General features: G+C 39.3%; 1 protein-coding gene across 2 annotated transcripts in view; it reads right to left on the reverse strand.

Moving 5' to 3' along the window:
- LEKR1 (leucine, glutamate and lysine rich 1) overlaps nt 1–21,903 on the reverse strand; it is a 69,084-nt gene extending 47,181 nt beyond the window's left edge. For both annotated transcript variants that reach the window (XR_001412501.1, XM_014946063.1), the window contains exons 1-2: nt 21,556–21,903; nt 11,592–11,806 (exon numbers count right to left, since the gene is read on the reverse strand). Coding sequence is in view for 1 of the 2 variants with exons in the window: in XM_014946063.1 (XP_014801549.1) it covers nt 11,592–11,806; nt 21,556–21,603 (263 nt within the window). In the remaining variant the exon portion in view is untranslated. The remainder of the gene's footprint in view (nt 1–11,591; nt 11,807–21,555) is intronic.
- Nucleotides 21,904–23,677: the final 1,774 nt, after the last annotated feature.

Here is a 23,677-nt window from a genome sequence, read left to right on the forward strand (position 1 = left end):
GGGAGAGAAAAAAATCTGAAAAATCTGTTTGATTGCATGTTGGAGCAGAGTCAGATTGGTGCCACAGAATAATAAGGAAATGGCCATCCCCTTAACACTCACATAAATTCAAATTTACCTTTGCAGATGGTATATTCTGGTAACTATAGCTTGAGAAAAAAAAAAAAAAAAGTGATTGTCACTGAGCAATAGAGCAATAGCAAATCAAAACTTCAGAAGCCATGAAAAACTGGATGCTCATTTTCTAATCTTACTCATTCCAGAGTAGGCAGTATTTTAAGATCTTCTGGTTTAAAAAAGAAACTTGCAAGTATGTACAGACACATTTTCTTACTCTTTCCATTCCAGAGATGTGATACAATGAGGTTAGCACAGAACCACAGCCTCCGAGTGCAAAGGGACATTATCAGTATGTTCTGGTCATTCACACACAAAAGAACAGGTGGAGAAGGCGAGACAGTTGCACTCTGTCTACTATCATCATCATAAGAAGGAAGAAAAATAAACATGTTATTTTGGTAATGTTTAGCACAAAGGCAAAAGTTCAATAGATCATTAAATACTGGCATTATGAGAGAATCGTGAGAACATACTGATCTTGTCCCCTGTCCTATAGTTCACATGAACTGTGAAAATTAGCATCCTGTCTTTGCAGCCAGCATACTTTCTCGGTGAATACAGAAGGAAGCCTGCCCAGAGTGGGAGTTGAATTATAACATGTTAACTACTCGTGTTGACAATGAAAAGGGGACCCATTCCAACCCAAGTGAGGAATTGCATCCCTGGTTGCCTGGAGGCAGCAGGGACAGTATGCCCAGGGGAGGCTGGAACATGCTGTCAATGAAAAAGGTTTCACTACAATATTTTCAGCTCCATGAAACTCTAGGACCTGCTCTGAGCCAACAGTTGCTCATTTTCGTTTTAGTATGTTGCATTCCTTCCAACAGACAAGTCAGTGTGCATCCACCCCTGTGAAGAAACTGACTATTCATTCATAAATTTGGCATAGAATATGTATAAAATTGCAGAGTCTGAAACTCACTGCACGTAACATCATCCACAAGCTTCCTCATAACTGTCTTTTTTTATATTCTGTTCAGCAAAGACTATTCAAGTTAAGACATGATTATTTAATAGTTTTCATGTGCCACTACAAAATCATTCACCTCTTGATTGCAGGCTGTCAATTTGACAGCAAATGAAAATTATCTCTGACAACCAATCAAGGGGCTCTTTGTGAAGGTCTCCATCAAGTCCCATGTAGGCTGACAATCATTTCAAATCTTGCATTAATTGTTATCTATCTTTATTATCTCAGCAGAAATATAAGATGGATTACGAAGACAGCCTGGATACGTTTTGCTCTGCAAAGGTAAATCTCTGGAAAAGGTCTGAAAAACAATGATAGAAAGATAACTGCCTTGTCACAAGCACTTCAAAGTTTATCTTTGAAGAAACCCAAGATTTAATTTCCCAGAGCTACCAATCCAGCTACCAATTTCATCTACAGTAATTACAGTTTACATAATCTCAGTCATAGCAATCATACTCAGTACTGTCAGAGCAGCGTAACTCAGGAATAACTTCTTAGAAATCAGTGGAGTTATGCTGATTCAGTTAAAAAAAATAATATATATATATTAAAGTTATGAGTAATTTGATAAAAAAAAAAAGATGCCAAGGCAAATTTATAGCTGAAATTTTATTTATACTACAGATTTGCACCAGCAAATTCAAACAGAAGTTTCCCATGGTGTAAGTTTGAGTACACTTCCCAAGCAGAAGTTTTCTTAGTTTCTAGACTTTGCAGGTACAGCAGATACCATATAATTATATGAAGTAAGACAATACATTGCAGTTACGTAACATGATATGAATATATTTTGCTTTATGTGTTTGGATTTTTTTCAAGCTAGACAAGTGTCTTACTGCTTAAGCGAACTCTGTTACACACATTATTACATCTTTGAATGCAAATGGAAACTAAATTCTTCCTCTGAATTCTAAACCAGTTTCAATATAAGTAAACCTACCTTTTCACCGCTTCTTTCTTACCAAACATGAGAACCCTTTTGTGTATCTTCCTTCTCATGAGAGGTTCCTCAACCGCCAGATCCACAGAGCCCAGTGACCTAGAGCAACGAGTGACCTTACTCATCTCTTCCCCTTACTAAAAAATCCTTCAGAACGCAGCCGTGGTCAAAGACCTTACCCCAGATTTTAATCTGGGTAGCCACCTTTCCATCTTGCAGTCTTAAAAGCCAAGTCAGGTGCACAAGGCAGTCAAAAACAGAAGAGAAAACAGATGTCTCGGTATTCAAGGATTAGCCTGAGTTCACCCTCTGGTCCCATCCAAGTTTCATCACTCAGTGGCCATAGAGAAATCCAGAACATAACACCTTGTCCTGTATGCACATGCACATATTAACCTTCATCCATAAATAACCACAAAGCTTTCAAATTTCATTTCGAAACATAATAAAAGCAGAACCCCTGTGGATTTCAGCAAGACATTCTATCTGAGTATGGACTAAATGAAACTGTTTAAGGCTTTGCAGTTACACCCAGATTCATTTTACAACTATGGATCAAGCTTACAAGTCTCAAGTTATAAACTGGAGGTAAATGGAAGCACAAAAAAGTATTTTTAAAATCTTCTTGATCATTCTTGCTTTTAACCAACGGTCACAAAATAGACAGTAACTCACTATACCCAAGCAATTGAAAGTTTTAACTTGAATAGTGTGAATAGTGCAAACAAATACGTGACCACCTATTAGAGGAAAGGAAAAAAATAAACAAATGTGCATCACACCATTTTCTTCTATCTACCATCCAATACAGGATAGTAAACACAAATTCAATTCTCTGACAAAGTATGAATATCATAACCAGGTTACAATAAAATAATACCTAAGCATTACTTTAACCTCTCCTATGTAATTGTGCTGTCCACAACGGGTTAAGTGACACAATGACCTGTTGGTCACTCCCGAGCAAACAGGTAAGTATGGCCTTTGCCGTTGTACGTGATGCTGTGCACAGACTCACTGCTGGAACCGTGCGAGGGAATAAGAGGAACTAGTCCCCATAATTGCAGATGGTTGGGAGCACTGAAACTGGAAAACCTCAAGAACTGCAGCACGAACCGTTCAAACAAAAAGCAGAGAAAGAACTGAAAATATATGCCTAACCCAAAAACCTGCACTGAGGGAGATGAACCACTTTTAATTTCCTGAGAAAAATTAGCTGTTCTCAGAGGCACGCATAGACTGATGCGGAATTTCTGCTGGAGCTTTCTTGTCAGTAAACACCTCTTAAGACCATTTTTGCATTATGTGGCACCATTCTCAGATGCTAAAAACTGTGATAACTTTCTAAATGTAACTTTAAATTTTAATTTTACCTATTAAAAATGAAAATTTTTTTAATGAAATATACATGAAAAGTATGCATAGAAGCAAAAATGCAGATTTCATGTTGTCTTCTGCATTTTCCACTGACTGCTGCTTCAGCCTCTTCCAGATAAGGAATTTTGTTTTGCCAGAAGAAAGTTCACTTCTTCAGGAATTTGGGAGAATGCTGAGCATTACTGCACAGTTTTACACCTCACGAATCACTTTTATGAACTATCGTCTTGCTTAATTAATGAGCAATCTTGGCAATTAATAATGTTAATAGAAAAAACCTTGTCAAAATTAGAATAACCACAATTTTAACACATCAAGAGTGAGACTGAGCAATTGCTCATCAGTAGTAAGAAGCACAGATCCTATTGGGAAGACACTGGCTTCAACATACTTTTCAGAGCACTGTGCTGATTGGCCTTCTGAGACTGTGACAAGATTTATCAGTGATATTTTTATTTTTTTTAAAGAATAGGAGTGAAGCTCACTGCTGTACAAAGGGGGAACACTGGACCTGGGTCCCACAAGCTCTGTTAGGCCTTTAGCTGGCCCTCTGCACCAGCCTGAGCTGTACCTGAGTCACTGTAACAACACCATCAGGGCAAAACATACTGATCACTTTGCAGCTATTAAAAAGAACACATTAAAACACTTTGGCATTATACAAAATTCTGCTTTTCCATGGTACACCCTAAAATTACCATGTAGCTAGCTAGAGAAGTACATACTGTTATGTTATTTACAAAATGGATTCAACAAAAAAGTTGAAGGCACTATTTCTTAGTAAACTTCAAATCCTCTCTTCAGAAAACACATACACAGAGCACTTTCAAGTACAAATCAGCTCTTGTGCCTTTCTGAACACTGCAGCTTGAGCTACCTAAAAGTAGAATTAAGTGCATGAAGACCCAGAAAAAAATCCAGCACCTAGTATATTCTCACTTAGTATTTCAATCCAGTATTTATATTCAATGAAAAACCACTGCATTAATTCCTTTTGCTGGGAAATGATGAGTGTGAAACCCAGGGACTCACTGAATCCCATGCCCAGCTGATACCTCTTGGCACTTGTTGTATTTACTTGTCTCTTCCAAGCAGCCGCTGAAGGAGCACACACCCGAGACTCACGCAGAACATCTGTAGCATCATGAAGAATACTCACTTACTACTTCATGAACTGTTTTCTTCTTATGTATTAGATGATACACCAATATAATTCTGAAAATACATTACAGTGCTGCAGTGGTTATAATGTTTTGTTCATTAGGTAGGCTTCTTAAAGCAGTCAAAAGATGTGCAATCTCCCAAGTTACCCACATATGATGGCATAAAATAAGAATAACCAACTGTATGCCCTAAAGCCCATTCAGAAAAGGAAAGGTTAGTTCTTTACCTCTTTGTTTATTTCATCCAGATTTGGCTCTCAGCAATTTTTTTACACCAACTCAACTCTACTTTATCACTAAATATTCAACAGAAACAGACACAGTAAAAAAAAACAAAACTATTAAAGTGACCTTTTTGCCTTGTGTTCTTTCCCTTCAAAGCCTATTTTTAACATGGTGACAGAGTTCTTAAAGCATGTACCTCTCCCCATTCCCAGTATTTTCAGTCTCTGAGGAGAAGAAACCACATGTCATTCCAACCAAACTGCTGTGTAGGTTGGTAGCTAAGGGTAGAGCCATGTGCTGTTGTCACTGCCCAGTCACTTCAGTGTTTTATTAAAAGTTTAGACTTTACCAAGCCAGGTAGTTGCTGTTGTTTTCCTAAGCAATGATGTTGCAAAAAGGAAGATTTATTTTAGGCAAAGTCTTTTTAGACAAAACATTTTCCATGGTATTAAGTTTTGCCATTGGGGTAGGAATTAACGAACTCAAGAAAACACACACAAAAAAGCACAACTATGGAAAAACAGTTTCCACAAGTTAAAATGTGAGGCTTACGTGATCTTTAAGATGTCTTTATTCATGGATAAAATTTTCAACATCTACATGCATGATTCAGGAGCATAAGTCTCATGGGTCATTCTTGCTTTTAACCAACGGTCACAAAATAGACAGTAACTCACTATACCCAAGCAATTGAAAGTTTTAACTTGAATAGTGTGAATAGTGCAAACAAATACGTGACCACCTATTAGAGGAAAGGAAAAAAATAAACAAATGTGCATCACACCATTTTCTTCTATCTACCATCCAATACAGGATAGTAAACACAAATTCAATTCTCTGACAAAGTATGAATATCATAACCAGGTTACAATAAAATAATACCTAAGCATTACTTTAACCTCTCCTATGTAATTGTGCTGTCCACAACGGGTTAAGTGACACAATGACCTGTTGGTCACTCCCGAGCAAACAGGTAAGTATGGCCTTTGCCGTTGTACGTGATGCTGTGCACAGACTCACTGCTGGAACCGTGCGAGGGAATAAGAGGAACTAGTCCCCATAATTGCAGATGGTTGGGAGCACTGAAACTGGAAAACCTCAAGAACTGCAGCACGAACCGTTCAAACAAAAAGCAGAGAAAGAACTGAAAATATATGCCTAACCCAAAAACCTGCACTGAGGGAGATGAACCACTTTTAATTTCCTGAGAAAAATTAGCTGTTCTCAGAGGCACGCATAGACTGATGCGGAATTTCTGCTGGAGCTTTCTTGTCAGTAAACACCTCTTAAGACCATTTTTGCATTATGTGGCACCATTCTCAGATGCTAAAAACTGTGATAACTTTCTAAATGTAACTTTAAATTTTAATTTTACCTATTAAAAATGAAAATTTTTTTAATGAAATATACATGAAAAGTATGCATAGAAGCAAAAATGCAGATTTCATGTTGTCTTCTGCATTTTCCACTGACTGCTGCTTCAGCCTCTTCCAGATAAGGAATTTTGTTTTGCCAGAAGAAAGTTCACTTCTTCAGGAATTTGGGAGAATGCTGAGCATTACTGCACAGTTTTACACCTCACGAATCACTTTTATGAACTATCGTCTTGCTTAATTAATGAGCAATCTTGGCAATTAATAATGTTAATAGAAAAAACCTTGTCAAAATTAGAATAACCACAATTTTAACACATCAAGAGTGAGACTGAGCAATTGCTCATCAGTAGTAAGAAGCACAGATCCTATTGGGAAGACACTGGCTTCAACATACTTTTCAGAGCACTGTGCTGATTGGCCTTCTGAGACTGTGACAAGATTTATCAGTGATATTTTTATTTTTTTTAAAGAATAGGAGTGAAGCTCACTGCTGTACAAAGGGGGAACACTGGACCTGGGTCCCACAAGCTCTGTTAGGCCTTTAGCTGGCCCTCTGCACAAGCCTGAGCTGTACCTGAGTCACTGTAACAACACCATCAGGGCAAAACATACTGATCACTTTGCAGCTATTAAAAAGAACACATTAAAACACTTTGGCATTATACAAAATTCTGCTTTTCCATGGTACACCCTAAAATTACCATGTAGCTAGCTAGAGAAGTACATACTGTTATGTTATTTACAAAATGGATTCAACAAAAAAGTTGAAGGCACTATTTCTTAGTAAACTTCAAATCCTCTCTTCAGAAAACACATACACAGAGCACTTTCAAGTACAAATCAGCTCTTGTGCCTTTCTGAACACTGCAGCTTGAGCTACCTAAAAGTAGAATTAAGTGCATGAAGACCCAGAAAAAAATCCAGCACCTAGTATATTCTCACTTAGTATTTCAATCCAGTATTTATATTCAATGAAAAACCACTGCATTAATTCCTTTTGCTGGGAAATGATGAGTGTGAAACCCAGGGACTCACTGAATCCCATGCCCAGCTGATACCTCTTGGCACTTGTTGTATTTACTTGTCTCTTCCAAGCAGCCGCTGAAGGAGCACACACCCGAGACTCACGCAGAACATCTGTAGCATCATGAAGAATACTCACTTACTACTTCATGAACTGTTTTCTTCTTATGTATTAGATGATACACCAATATAATTCTGAAAATACATTACAGTGCTGCAGTGGTTATAATGTTTTGTTCATTAGGTAGGCTTCTTAAAGCAGTCAAAAGATGTGCAATCTCCCAAGTTACCCACATATGATGGCATATAATAAGAATAACCAACTGTATGCCCTAAAGCCCATTCAGAAAAGGAAAGGTTAGTTCTTTACCTCTTTGTTTATTTCATCCAGATTTGGCTCTCAGCAATTTTTTTACACCAACTCAACTCTACTTTATCACTAAATATTCAACAGAAACAGACACAGTAAAAAAAAACAAAACTATTAAAGTGACCTTTTTGCCTTGTGTTCTTTCCCTTCAAAGCCTATTTTTAACATGGTGACAGAGTTCTTAAAGCATGTACCTCTCCCCATTCCCAGTATTTTCAGTCTCTGAGGAGAAGAAACCACATGTCATTCCAACCAAACTGCTGTGTAGGTTGGTAGCTAAGGGTAGAGCCATGTGCTGTTGTCACTGCCCAGTCACTTCAGTGTTTTATTAAAAGTTTAGACTTTACCAAGCCAGGTAGTTGCTGTTGTTTTCCTAAGCAATGATGTTGCAAAAAGGAAGATTTATTTTAGGCAAAGTCTTTTTAGACAAAACATTTTCCATGGTATTAAGTTTTGCCATTGGGGTAGGAATTAACGAACTCAAGAAAACACACACAAAAAAGCACAACTATGGAAAAACAGTTTCCACAAGTTAAAATGTGAGGCTTACGTGATCTTTAAGATGTCGTTATTCATGGATAAAATTTTCAACATCTACATGCATGATTCAGGAGCATAAGTCTCATGGTAGTAACCAACAACTCTTCCTGCTAGATTTGTAAAAAAGTTTTCAGGAGTCTATTGACAAGTGATCTTGACATAGGACTCACTAAGAGATATCTGTACACCTCTTCACACATCTAAATATAAAACATTTTTGCTTCTTGCCACAGTCATGATATTCAGCACTGCTATACCTGTTAAAAGCATTTTTAATATTTAAATCTATTTTACATTTCTCTATTGGATGTTGTGAGAATTCTCAAAATTCAGACCAAAAATACAGGGTACCCCTCATGTAGGGTTATAAATGTCAAAAGCCACTACCAGAGAAAACCTGTTAATAAACCCAGCTCTAAGGACTCCAGGAATCTGGAGAGTCCCACACAGAGACACGGCAAAATACAATCATACTTGTAACTCCAACGCATTAGAGAAATAAAGCCCCAATGAGAGTGCCTGTTACTGATATGTTTAGATAGATAACAGACCAAAAATGGTTAATCCAACGACACACCAGCATTTCAGCTTAACCAAGCACAAATCACTGCTCTTGCAGACAACAGCCAGTATCTCGCTGAAGAGGAGCCAGCAGCGCAGAGCACAAGGCAGGACCTCAAGTGGGCACACGTATTGACTGGCATTCCCACTTCAGGCTGGCCACAGGCCTTCAGGAATAGCTCACATGCAAGTATTCTGGAATTAAAGCAACTTTAACGTGGAACAAGAATAAGACGTGAATAGTTAAATGGAATCAGTATAGTTACTGCGTGATGGTTAGTTCCCCTTCTTCTGACAAAATCCCAAAGGGTAGATATCTAATTTCTGCAAAAGCTCAGGTTTCCAGGTGGCTTTCAAGGTTAACCACAGACACAAACAATAGCAATACTTCAACCTAAAAGGAATATAAAAATGAAACAGTCTGCAACAAACAAGATTAAATCTCTTGGTCTACCAGAGATTTTAAAAAAGAAAAGAAAAAAAGAAAAGGCATAATTGGCTTCTGATAAACATTTGCAGCTTGGGAAGAATGATTTGTCAACCTTGCAAGAAACAGAAGATAGTATATTGAATAGTGAGTTTATGCCAACAGCACAACGTAACAAGAGAAGCCCAGGATAATAAAGAGAAGATAAAGAATATTCAGACAAGTTACTTAACAAGGCATAATATCTGATTTATGGCCTGAATGAAAGCCCACTGAAAGTATTCCACTTGATTTCAGCAGGTTTTAAATCAAGTTGAGCCTTAAGGGAAAAAAAATGCAGAGATAAAATTTTTTATTAACTGTTCCAGCTTTACGACAAAAAGTCAGCTAAATGAAAATTTTAAGTTTACCTCTGGCAAATGATTCTCAGCAAAAAGAACGTGCTGTCACTGCATTTGCTAACACACTGAATAGTGCCACCATAACTGCCACCCACAGCCATTAAAGGAACAAGGAGCAAATATACTCTTCAAAAATATGAAGTTAAACCAAAAAAACCCATTGAATATTGGGGGGGGTGGGGGAGTGGGTGGAAGGTGGTCAGTTCAAATGAAAAAAAATTTTGCAGGAAACAACATGAGTAGAGTGATCTACAAGTTATAGGCATTTTGTTCAACTTTGCATAAGCTTGTGTTTTAAAATGAATCTTTCATTAGTAGTATTACCAAACACAAGCCTAACTAAATCCAGTAAGGTTATGTTCTTACCAGTGAGTGATCCCCCTTCCCCCCCGCAAAAAAAAAAGGGATAAAAAAAGGATTTGAATACTTTACCAATAGACAAACTGTTTTTGCTTCTTCTGTAGTGTTTCCAAAGCACTCCAGACCAATCTCTTGAGAGCACCTTAATACTCAAAATGCCCCATGGTATGAGTTCTAGATCACTTGCTACCAGGTAGCAGTCAGTCACGGAATAAAAACCCCTATTGGAGGTCTTCAAAATCAAAATGACTGAGGTGATAATTAAAATTATAATCTCATTCTTACAAAAAGCTTCTAGCAAACAGTTTGATTCAGATGAGCAAGACATTGCCAAGAAGTTTCTGATGCACTTGCTTGTACTACATCATTTTATCAGTAGTCAACTTTAGCAACTGCATTTTTATAAAGTATCTTTTATTAGCCAACTAGAAATATCAATGTTTATAGTCCTACTATACATAATCAGTGGAATATAAAAATAGATTCCAAAATATGAGGATAGAAAGTTAGGATACAGAAAAACCAGCACATAGTATTCATGTTAAATTTGACTGTGAAAAGTAGAAGACAAGAGGAAAAAGGGAGGGCAGAGCTTCATGTCTGGAAGAGGCCAAAACATGGTGGGTTTTTTTCTTTCATGTGTATTTCTTTCACAGAACAGTACAGAAGAGATACAATTTGTTATTATAATTTTTTTTTATATTGTCATGGTGGTGTAAAACAGGGTAAAAGCACCAGCTGGTTAGGAACCAGAAATATCAGTCCAGAAATCCTACAGCAAAAATAAGATTAAAAACCCCACCCATAACGCTAATTATATCACAAAACGTTCATATTGACTACAAAAATCTCCCTCTCAGTCCAAGCTCTTTATACATTGTAAGTAACCACTGAGGATGGACAAATCAAAGCTAAGAAGCTAGCTGGAAGCTCATGGTTGCTAACCTGATGGCACTCTAATTATGGTGGCACAAACCCTAACATAGGTGGACACCGGGTTCTGCAGCCACTGCTGCCACCTGAACTGCATGTTTGAAGTATGACTTCCTGCTCTGAGTTCAAAGTTATGATGTGATAAAGAAGCAGAACACAACAAAAGCCTGTAAGCATGAGCTGAAAGAGAACACACTTAGAAGTTCTAATCATTGTGCCCTAAAAATATAAATGTGGCTCTGAGATCTGTTGTTAACTACTGGAGCTCTTAAGAGTACAAAACTCCTCCTTTAATTGGGATCTTCACATACAAACAGGAACAACGCCACAGACAGTACCCAAGATTTTCATAATTGCTTTAGTATTCTGTATCAGCCCTTCAGGGAGTAAACTGCAAGCTTCCCAGGGTAATTCTTTACCATGTTACTATGAGACAATACGTACAAATCTCGGAACCGTGACACTCCCATTATTGTGGAACTTCATTTAAAATATTACAATTTCATTCCAAAACTATAAAATGAAATATTTGATCATTTCCCTTTGGGAGTGTGTGCAGGGGAAATATCTCAGACATGCTTTCTGGCCTTTCTTTCACTTTAAATACATTGGCTCTTTCTAAACTATTAAGGAATTTAAAACTTGCTTCCAGAGAATACAATGAAAGATAATTTAAATTGTTACAGTATATGTGTTACATCTGATCAAAGACAGATCTTATTTGTATTTTAAACTTCTTTGGAATGAAATTAGCTAATACACATATATGAGAATAACATCAGACTAGATAATACGCTCTGACCTTTCTGTTTTTGATTCACTGTCAGCTCGATAGTGTTCAAGGTCTTGGTAAAGAGACTGCAATTCTGCTTGAAGTCCTTTTTCCCGTTCTATACTTCCTTCATAAAATTTAATCTCCTTCTCCATTGCTTTTACTTTTTCTTCCATCACCTTAAATTCATGAAGTATCAAATAGCTGACTCCACAGTATTTACACACTGTCTCATCCCGGGGCATCTAGAAAAACAGAAAATTGTAAGAAACAAAGTGAACAAAAAAATCTGAATGACACTAAATAAAACTAATAAATCTGAACACTTTAAGCCATTTACTGCTCTGGAGCATTTATGACCCAATAATGTTATTGCCTTGACAAATAATAAAGACAAAATTCTACATTAGCAAAATGAAATCAAGCTACAGCAGTACTCTCCTTTACAGGAAATGTCACTAGATACACCAACTATGCAATTTACGATGTGGGAACTCCTATGGGAATTCTAAACTGAAGTACCTCCAAATTATGTTTGATGTAGTAATTTAAAATAAAATGCTGTGTTTTACGAAGTTATTTCCATAATGAATTTGTGATCACCTGAGCCAGAAAAATGTTATTTACTGTGTTCTTTTGACAACTCACATCCAATAGAAGTAGGCAAGATGAAAAGTGAAAAGCAGATAGAATGATGTAATCCAGCAATCTTTACAAAAGTAATTGAAATGAGTAAGGGACTAATTATTATGATGTAGTGTCCATGGCACTCAAGTGTTGTGGAAAATGTAGCCCATTTATTAGGTATGAAGTATTCATCACAGATTAAAAAAAAAAACACAGTACGTAATACACATCTAATTGAAAGACAATTTCTTAAATTGAGAAACATACTTTTCTAAGTGATCGATTATTAAGCTTTGCAGTAAGCAAGGCTTCATAAATATGGACAGACAGATGTGCTCTGACTTTGATACATACTTATTACTCAGTATATCAGTTATTTCTGTGTATTTTAATCATTTTCACTTCCAGAAAAAAGTGCTCAGCCAGTTTACAGGTGATGCAGAACTGAAAACGCACAAACAATGGATATTGAGTAAATAAACCAGCCAGACCAACCCCAGCAGGTCCGGAACTTCAGTAGGGGACATGTAAGCATCTGAGTATCAGTGCAGATCCCAGACCCCTCAACATGACAGGTCTGACCCTGCTCTTGGGTCACAGCATAAATGCATTTGAGAGGAGGTGGCTAGAATCCAGGCTAGATCAGAGGACACTCAAAATACAACTAAAAAGACAACCTCAAAGCAACCAATATAAAAAGGTATCAATAAGCTTGGCGACATGAAAGATGGAAAAGGGGCAGCAGCTGGAAGAACAGTCGTGTGTTTGTGTACTGAGAGCTTAAAACAGGCTTTAACCTTTCCTGCAATTATCAACTGTTACAAGGGTTTTAACACAACGACTGATGAAAATCAGAAAGCTGGAAAACTGCAAACAGTTTAAGTCAAAGAATATAAGAATCCCCTGCGTTACAGAAAAAGAAAAAAAAAACCACATTTTGAGACATTGGGATAAATTGAAAGAAATCAGATGAAAGAAAACAGCTTTCAAAAATTATAAACTAAAGACTCATTATCCCATGATTCAAATATCTTTAGCGCTTTAAATATAACTTCATAAAAATGATATTTCAGGATACCCTGGAATTACCAGGCCAGCCTTTATTTTCCAATTTCTTAGTTTTCCCCCAGTTTGAAATACCCCTAGTTACAGTTGCTCTGAATGAGCTGAAAATGCAAGTTTATTTTTCCTGGCAGCTTCAAACTGTGCTTGGAAATATGAAACTGTTATTCAGGATAACTACCATAAAGTTCCAAAGCACTAAAATTACTATATTGAAAAAGGACAAAATGAGCTGTTATAAGGAGCACAGGAGGGGGGCTCTTATCCCCAAAAGAACATCATGCTCTCTTGCAGCACCACCACTGCTGTCTTTCAAATAAACAGTTAGAGAGATTTCCCTGGGTACTCAGATTAAAAACAAAATAAAACAACTGGAGTCCTGAACTGAAAATGTTTCATGCCAGTACTAAAACTTTTTTGTTTTCAAATTCAATTCTGTTACTAAACTTAAAAATAAATTAAGTCATTAAACAATAAATATTATCTGCCTGGACTTTGTGGGAAATGGGCCCCTTTCTTCTTCATGTTCATTCCTCAGATGAAGTAAAAACTTGCAAGGCCTTCAGATCAGGTTAGATTTTTAAAGTATCTGCTACATAGCCAAAACTCAAAGGAAAGCCTAATGGCTTTATATTACTGCAGTACGGAAAGAAAGCTCTGTCTTTTAATTGGAGCCTTGCTTCTGTACGTGCACAATCATCCTGCAACCACTGCAATATACTGTATATAGACACAAACTAGGGTTGAGCTTTGGGCTGGACTGGCCACTGAAACCTCAAACCCAGAAAACTAGTTTTAAAATACCTATCTGTAGTGTAAGTAGCAGCTTCTTAATACCAATAATGGATTTGGGATGGGTTGAGTGATGTTCAACAGGCAAGCTAGCCCAAACTAAATTCTGTGCTGCAGTAGATTAACACCAATAAGCAAGCTAACAAATATAAATCCAGCACATATATGCCCAATACACCTAGAAAATTAACAGGACACAGTTGAAAGTGAATAGCTCCGAAGAGCAAGGCCTAAACTGGGCAAAGCAAGGGGCGTAACTAATCCGAATTCTCATCCTAAATCCAAGATTCCTCTCTCATGCCCATAAGTGGTCAAATCAGAAGCAGGACTTTCTCTCTTTTTTTTTTTTTTCTTCCTCCCTGCTGTCTTACACTGTCACCATCACAACCCGAGTTCTCCTCACTGATACTTTAAATATCTCCTGAAATTCCTGAGCTGGTTGGACATTTTTCAGAATCTACTGAAGCTTCCACAGATAGGTACAGAGAAATACCATGAAGCTGTAGATGCTGATTTCATTCAGCCAAAATAATGACAAAGTTATCTTAGGGCTACACCAATCTTAAGGACAGAGCCAGAAAGGGTTTAATAGCTTCGAAGGCTACTTACAAAAAAATGTTTTCGGGTTTTGCACCGTTTCCAGAGAAATAAAATTACTTCATCTATGTGCATGTTTCTCTATTGTCACCCTTCAATAACTTGTGAACCAGAATGCTTGGTCATTTAGAACTAATTATGACACCAAGGGCAAAAATATCTAAGTGTCCAAAAGTTTTAGAAATCAGGTAGGCAATAAAGATTTCATAAACTCCCTGCTGAAGAAAACTCTGGAGTGTAAGCACAGTCCTTATCAGATAATCCATACAGGAGAGCGCCTTATAAATGGTTTCTCCAGGAAAAAAAGATTCCATTAGACCTTGTATCTTAGACACCAAAGTTGGTCAACCATTATACAAAAGTCTGTAGGAAACAAATTTCATTAGTTCTTATGCTTACAAAGCTGTCTTTTCTGGAATAGTACTATTGCTGAGTAACCACTAGGAATGTGTATTACATACATAATGATTTATGTTTTCGGGTTCCCTATTTCATGATGTACATTTGATCAAAAGACTCGTCATTTTCTCAAACACAAAGCAGAAAAAAAAAAAAAAAAAAAAAAAAAAAAAAAAAAAAAAAAAATCAGGGGGAAATCAGAGTTTGGAAGAAATAGAAACTGAAACTATGATAAAAGAGACTGTGTATGTCCTTAGCAGTGAGAACAATCAGTGAATAGAAAAAATCAATTAGGAATAAAAGAAACCAAACAGAAGGTAATTTTTGTATTGCCGTTTTGGTCAGCCTGGAGAAAGAAACTAAGGGACTTGAAATAGGACTTGAAAAGGTAACAGGGGGAATACTAAGAAAACCCTGCTATGTAAATTAGCGTGACAGTACTGTGCGCACCGTAACACAAAAAGAAACAAACTCACTGAGGACAAAGTGCTTGAACTGCAAAGATATTTGATCCATAAGATTTTGAGCTACAGCTCTGACACACATCACACCAGATGCTATAAAGAAAGGACAAGAGCTGTGTCCAGAACAAACCGTATCACAAGGCAGCATTGCTAGCTGTGGTATTCCAGCAGCTGTTCCGCTACAGCATCTGTGGGAGTAGTTTCAACTCAGAGCTGCGTTCAGTTTTGGAAGAACTAATATTATTCCATGGTTACATAGATTTCTTTAGCTACCAAGGGCAAGTGGAGAACAGAGCCAAGATGGATAGTCACTCAAATTACATTTATCTGACTCAGTACCATAATCATCTGTGAAGAATACGTGACAAAAGAAAAAAAAAGGGGGGGGGGGGGAAGTTTGGTGATCTGGACCATTTTTAGCCTTTTGAATGACAAGACAGGAATTTATATCACTTCCACTTGACCAAATAACTACAGGGAGCACCAGCTTGTGCACTGCTATTCTTCTCCTCTGATATTTCAGATTCCACCCACAAAAATCACTACGAGAGAGAGCTAAATTCTTGTTAGAAGTAAAATAGTCTACTTTCTCACTTAGCAGTGCCTTGATATTACAATATCCAGCATATGGATCACTTATGCTAGAAATAGTCTGTTACAAGCAGCTAATAAATAGCCATGACTCTTAAAAGCCAGAACTCAAGTCCTCAGTTAATGAGACTCTTTTAAAAAGCTATGAATATGTTTCTGTGCATTGCTGAAATAAAAACATAGAGCCATGAGCACAGATGTACTCCTTGTACATTAATTTTGCAGTGCAGGGGAGGGAGAGCCTAAGGGAACTGCAGCCCTCACCATCCACCTGCATCACCCGCTGCTCCTCGGGCACATAATGCAGTAATAACAGCTCTTGCTCCCTCCCCACTTTCCTGTCAGGGCTGAGACAGCTTTAGCAAGGACTGGCCAAATAACAACAAAACAAAAAAAAAAACCCCAACCAACTGTATTTGTCCAAACTACACTTCTAGTAGAACAACATAGAAAACTCAAGAAAATAATTTTAAAAGTCATTATGCTGTACCTGGGTGCTCCTAAATTATTTCTGTATATTAACTGCTTTATTCTATCTTGACCTTATTCTACCTTATCTACTTTCTTTTTGTTTACTCCTCCTCTGCTGTACTACTTTAATTTCTGTTTGTCCCTCCCCTGACAAACTAGATAATCTCTGCTACACAAAAATAAATCATTACTCAAACAGCACAATTGATTTTCTAGAAAGAAAGCAGAGTCTTCTGCTGTATATGTAAAACTGAAGAGTTATTTGATTGAAATTGATCTTTTTTATTATTCAAAGAATGATTTTTAAGAGTCTCAGTAGAAACTTCACTTCTTTAAAAAAAAAGAGTTTATTGTGAGTCATTTTCAATTAGCATCTACCCAGAAAGTAATGCAGATTGTAATGCTAAACCATGCTGCATACATAATTATTTGCTCAACTTCCATAAAATAGCTGTTGCAAAATAAAAATCACAATACTTGCTCTGAATGCATATGAATAGCGTAGAAATAGGCATGTAGTAAAAACAGAATGTCCTGCTCTCAAAAGTTTCATTCAAAACATGCCCTGGAATAATCAGTTTGTCACGACAGGAAATAATACTCAGATTTCAGGTAGCTTTAAATTTTTTCCTGCCCGTGAGTAAAGCAGACTAATGAATCATAAAAGATGTTGTTACACTGCTAGTAACTGCACACCCTCACACAAGCCCTGCAGATACCTAACACATGTCCAAGAGGACACCCAGACCGTCCTAGTGCTCCTGAGCTCTGTCAGGACATGTCATGGCACACTCCGGTGCAATGCGGAGCAGAGAGTTCTTCTGAACTGATCCAGAGTACATTGTGACAAAATGATGCCTGCGCAGACAAAAGATAATTTAGCCCATTGCTAACTATATCTTTGCCTGCCAATCCTGACTTCTTGCATCCATAGTTGCAATTGTTGGGATGCCCCTCCTAGCTACAACCCCACTGCTTCTGATGCAAGATAGACTGCAATCCCTACAGTTCCTAGTAACGTACTTGCATGCTGGTTGTGGAAAGGGTAGAAAAGCTTTAATACAGTGAATACAGCCCTAGTCTTATGAGCATAGCAAGAGATAAAAATGCTTTGCTGCCCTAGGTCACCACCAGTGACTCCAGAATTCTCACATTAGGAATGGAAGATCGTTATCCAAGTTCAGAAGACCTGCTTTCACAAATGCTCTGATACCACAATACACAGCAGTAACAAAGCAGGTTGCCTTTACTATCTGGGAGCTGGTTTTCCCAAATCAACTATGGGTCCATGGCTAATCAGATCACTGTTGAAAGCTTTCCACCTCTTAACTGTAACATGTGAGCTCATACCAAAAGTAAGCAGATCTTTTCTAACATTTCCAAAGCACATTAAACAGCTATTCAGAATACTCACACAGACAGAGCTTGTCATCCCAACAACATCTAAAAGTTAAAAATTCTATAGCCAAATGCTGAAAGTCTCAGTGGGCACAAGGGCAACTCAGGAACATCATCTTAGGAATCATTCCTAAGGTACCTGACAGCATGACTCTGAGAAGACTTCTCACCATTCTGCATATAAATGTTACCGTGTTCATCTGGAAGGCACTAATGGAGATGTTGCTGCTTCTGAACCCATATCGATATCAATATCACGAGTACTGAATCCATAGCTATGTCGTTCCCTTCTGCAACACTAGTCTTGGTTGACAGAACAGATTCTTTAGCTAACTGCAAATATGTAAGAACCTATTAAAAAAAACCACAAACCCAGCTTCAAAGACACAAGAAAAGCTACAGATAACATAATGTGCTCATAAAGATGCCATAATGTGCCAAATATATAGCACACATGACAAATCTAATAAGTATCCATTTGCTACTTGTAACGTACATGATGTTTTGTGGGTAGTCAGATACCATGGAACGTTCTGTACTGATGTACAGCACAGCTTCAAAGTTCCTGCCCTGATGGTTTCTTAAGCTCCTAGGGTGAGAGAACTACTAATCTGTAAAGGCATCTTGTGCTCAATCTACTTTATGATTTATGTTAAGAAAAGGTTATTCATTTGCCAAATAAAATGTAAAATTAAATATAACTTTTGGTTTGGTACTTTGATGACTCGGGGTCATTTTACTGCTTTTTTGTTTCCCACTTCAGTAAGATCTTCAGGGCAAGATCTACTTACATTGAACAGACAATAGTACTGAAACAAACAGAACTCTCATAAGTTCACGAGCATATAAAAGATTTGTCTACCACTAGCAACACACAGGGCTTTACTCCAACAGGTCTTACTCCCTGGCAGACTTTGGCAGTAGAACTGGCTGCAGAATAGGCTGTTCGAGGTTGATACAAGATGTTCCTTTCCCTTTCCGTACCGTCCTCTAGAAGTGCAATTTTGGAAGCAGCAACATCACTGCTCCAAGTATTGATAAACAGCTTGTGAAGCTCCATCTGCTAGGAGCACGGAGAAGAGGAATGATGACAGCTCTGGTCTGCATCTTTTCTTCTGAGACAGCTGCTAGATATTTTGTCAGCACTACAACCCATCTTCCAGCAAGCCAACTCAAAACAGCACCTAGCAGTGAATACTCTTCATTCTGCAGCTGAAATCACAAAGCTTATTACACTCCCTCCAGATACACGTGTTCCTTTGGCCTGCAAGCTGCATGTTGGGAGCATGTGCTCAGTTTGGCAGAGCAATCTACAGCTGGCGCAAGTTGTGCTTATGTTAGGAGCAATCTAAAAGAAGACTCCAAAAGGCATGCTACAAAATCCAAGAAGCAGGGAATGTGAAGGGAATAGGAACATGTGTACATAAAAGGTAGAAAATACAAGGACAGGAAATTGTGAGCATGACTCGTAATCAAGCTCTGTATCTTGTAACTATACTGCAACTACAATGCAAGCCAGCTGAGTGAAGAGATCAGCAGCAGCAAAGGATATGTAAAACCCCGACTCTTAACTGATCCCAAAATCTTGGGCTGTCGTTGCCTTAGAGCTCACATATTTCACATTGAGGTGACAGGGTAGGGTGGGACAGGAACATAGGCCTATTCATGTACATATCTAGAAATACTGCACCTTCTGCACACAGACCTTTTTGTTAAATGTGTACCACAGAAGTGAAAGAGATCTGAAGAGACTGCCCGACCAGTCCTTCACTTCAAAGCAAAAGTTTGCTTTATGTGTCCCCCACAGTATCACTGGAGGAATTCCATAACTCCCCTGGGTGAGCTGCTCCACATCTAGAGTTCCATAACATTCCACCAAAGCAAGTCCAGAAAGGTGAGGATAAGATTAATTTGCAGCTGGACATGAAGGACAACCACCATCTTCCTACACATGCAAATACTGTTACTGTGCCCTCGCATATTTTCTAGAATAAGTAAACCCAGTTCTATTACCCTTCCTCAGAACAACAGAATTTGTAAGCTCTTTATTTTTGCTCATTTCTAAATTCCCATCAGTTGTATTATTTTTCTAAGAACCTGCAGCTCAGAGCTGATACCTCAACAGCCCTGAGCAGAGGAATAACAACAGGACAAGTTTTATGTGCAATTCTTATACTAATACATTTAATACTTGCATTCTTTGTAACATCACTTTGTTTATTCCCTGCTTACGACCTAATTATAGTCCTCAATGTTAGGTCTGGCAAGTAACAAGGAAGCTTCATCAGCTACTATGTATTTTGTATTGATGCACTGGACTTACTCTTTTGAAACATACCTTATTCTTACTAAAAATATGAAGTTTAATGCTGTTTACAGAGTGCTCATAACTCTTCCCAGACCGACGTCAGTTATTCCTTATTGCAATCTAATATCCTCGCTCATTGAAAAACAGCAAACACCAACACTCCTACTGAAAGAAATAACGTCACCCCCTTTCTATTCCCAGTGTGTGCCTGCACTCACACCTGTTTCCTCCTTGTGCTAGCACACGTGTAGCACGCAGATCAGGAACTGATCCAAATGAAAGACAGGCAGCTGAAGTGCCACCAAACTACAGCTTTAAGTCACTCATGGCAATATTGAGCAGTCCTACATCAAGAACAATTGCCTGGTGTACTTCATCCAGCAAACTGTTAGCTCACCACCTTATCCTGTTGATGCTTGCAAACAAATTTCTAAATAAACAAACATATCTGGTATCTTTCCTGTTACCAAAACATCAGCTAATGAGTCTGTAAATTTCCCAGGTTCTTACCCTCCTTTTCTTTAAGGGCAAGTATACTCCTGTTCCTTTCCTTTGGCTCTCTTACCCATCCTGGAATACTCAGAAATCATCATTGATGGCTCAGAAATTGTCTCAAGAGTTTCCTGGACTATCCCAGGGAGAATTTCTCCAGGCTGTGCTATCCTGAGTACATAAAACTTCTAAATTACTTGTTGGTTATTAGACACATACCAAAAAACTGAGGACAGCAGGCTGGTTTTTTGCCAAAGTAAAAACTTCATAGTGTTACAAAAAGTGACTCGTGTTCCACTTGTGTGTATCACCACATATAAAAAGCCTCCTCGCAAATTAACTCATATAAATAGCAGCATTGTTACATTGGTAATAATCTGTCTCCCAAACAGAAGAACAACCTCACACACAAAGAGAAGATACAAGAAAAGATGAAGGGGAATGTTCTGTTCCAATTTGTATTGGCACTCCTTTGGAACAATTACATGTTATGTTCTGCAGTCATTCCAAACTTATGGCAACAAAACATGCCATACAGGGTAAAACTTGAAACTCACCTGACAGTGACAACACCATTACAGAATGAGTATGTTCCTCTACAGTGTTCCTATAGCATTAGCGTGTAATTACACTTCAGATATAATAACAAAACCTAGAACACACCCAATCTAAAACCAGGACCAAAATGTACCAGATAAAGTACCAGTGTTCAAAGGCCAGTGAAATATCCCTAAATTACTGTCGTATCTGATCTCCAAATGGCTTGGGTTTTTGTACTTTCACTCTTCCATACCTTCCGAATCTCCTCGGGCAGCGCATGAACGGGGATGTGCCGCTCCATGGCCTCCCGAAACGCCGCGGTGGGGTCAGGGAAGCTGCCAGAAGTCACAGGGAGCGTCAGAACCTGCCGTCAGTACCGGGCCCGCACTATTCCTCGGGCCCACCCGTGGAAACGAAAGCGCACACACACACACACGCTACACGCGGCCCAGCCCCCCCAACGCCCGCACCGCCTGCTCGGGAACCGAGGAGCGGGGCCGAGCGCAGGCCGCGGAGGAGCGAGGGTAAAAAGCGGGGAGGAAGCCGCTGGGCCGGGGTAGCCGGAGGGAAGCGGCGTGAGGGAATGCAGCCGGGGCGGCCATTTTCCTACCGCGGCTTCCTCCGTTACCACGGCAACTGCGCACGGCCCTGCGCCTGCGCCTCACGTGGCCGGGGGCGAGCGGCCGCTGTCGGCCTGCGCCGGCTCAAAGGCGGCGGAGCCTGCGGTGGGTCTGCCGTGACCCGGAGCCTCTAGCCCCGGCCCGGGCTGAAATTAATAGCCAGGAAAGGGAGAGCCTGCATTACCGGGGCTGGAGGTGGCTCCGCAGGGGGAGGGAAACGGCAAAAGCGCCATAAACAACGACCAGGATGCACTGTAGGGCCTTTGGAGGCTCTGACTCTGACTGAGCTGTCGGCCCAAACCGAGCCTCTTGCCTGGGTTATTGCCTCTCAAAGCCGAGGCCTGTTTAGAGCACAAGCTTTACAGAGAGCGGCTGAGGGAGCTGGGGTTGTTCAGCCTGGAGAAAAGGAGGTTGAGAGGAGATCTTACCACTCCCTACAACTGCCTGAAAGGAAGGTGTAGCAGGGGGTGGTGGTGTCGGTCTCTTATCCCAAGTAACAGGCGATAGGACAAGAGGGAACCACCTCTCGTCGTGCCAGGGGAGGTTTAGGATGGATATTGGGAACAGTTTCTTCACAGACAGTTTTATCAAACATTGGACAGACTGCCCAGGGCAGTGGTGCAATTACCATCTGCGGAGGTATTTAAAAGATGTATAGGTGTGGTGCTGAGGGACATGGTTTAGTGGTAGACTTGGCAGGTTAGGTTAACCATTGGACTCAATAATCTTAAAGGTCCCTTCGGCCTAGATAATTCTATGATTCTATGTGCTCGGCCTCTGCACCAACTGCTTTTGCACTGCAGCTGCCCATGAAACCCACTGGAGTTCACAGCAAAGCAATAAAAATAAATTGGGAAAAGATGTGAGAATGGGGAGTTTTCAGTATATAACCCCGTTTCAATGGAATTGATTTCACATTCTGCCCCCCTCCTTTTCATCACTGGTTATTTTACATGCAGCCCCTTTGAGGCGGGCCAGAAAACCAGCTTGCCGTGAGACTCAGCTTTGCTTTATAGCATCCCATCAGCCGTGCTGCAAGGGCCACCTGCTCTGTCCCCACGGTCCCCAGCACAGGACCCAGCACAACCTGCAACAGACGTGTGATGCTGCAGATGAGGGGCCCTGAGTGCTGCAGGGCTGCTCCCCTCCCAAAGCCAATTTACAGCCTGCCCAAAGCCATTCCTACACGCCCAAGGCATTTTCTATATGCACAAAGCAATTCCTACACGCCCAAAGCATTTTCTATATGCTCAAAGTAATTCCTACATGCCCAAATCAATTCCTGTATGCCCAAATCAATTTCTGTATGCCAAAAGTAATTCCTGCATGCCCCAAGCATTTTCTATATGCCCAAAGTAATTTCTATGTGCCCAAAGTAATTTCTATGTGCCCAAAGCATTCCCTACAAGCCCTGTACAGAAAGATACACCCCTCAAAAAATAATTTAGCGACAAAACTGAAAAGAGCCCGTGGTGAAAAATGAAGCGACCTTGTTAACCTGATTTAATTTATGCGTGACTCCCTCTTCGCTGCTGAGGTTGGGTCTCTGAGGCAGCTCGGCGCGGGGGGGGACACAAACATCAGCGATAGGGTTTTTTTTCAGAGCAGTGGGGTTATTATTTGGTGGAGAAGGCTGCGTGCAGGCAAGGGGGGGAGGAGGGCAACGGCTTGCGATTGGGGAAGACCGAATTTTATTGGGAAAAAAAAGGAAAAATGCATGAGTAGGGCTGTTGCAATGATATAGGGATGCAAAGC

This window comes from Calidris pugnax, unplaced genomic scaffold, assembly GCF_001431845.1.
Source record: "Calidris pugnax isolate Ruff unplaced genomic scaffold, ASM143184v1 scaffold111, whole genome shotgun sequence".
Classification (NCBI taxonomy): Eukaryota; Metazoa; Chordata; class Aves; order Charadriiformes; family Scolopacidae; genus Calidris; species Calidris pugnax.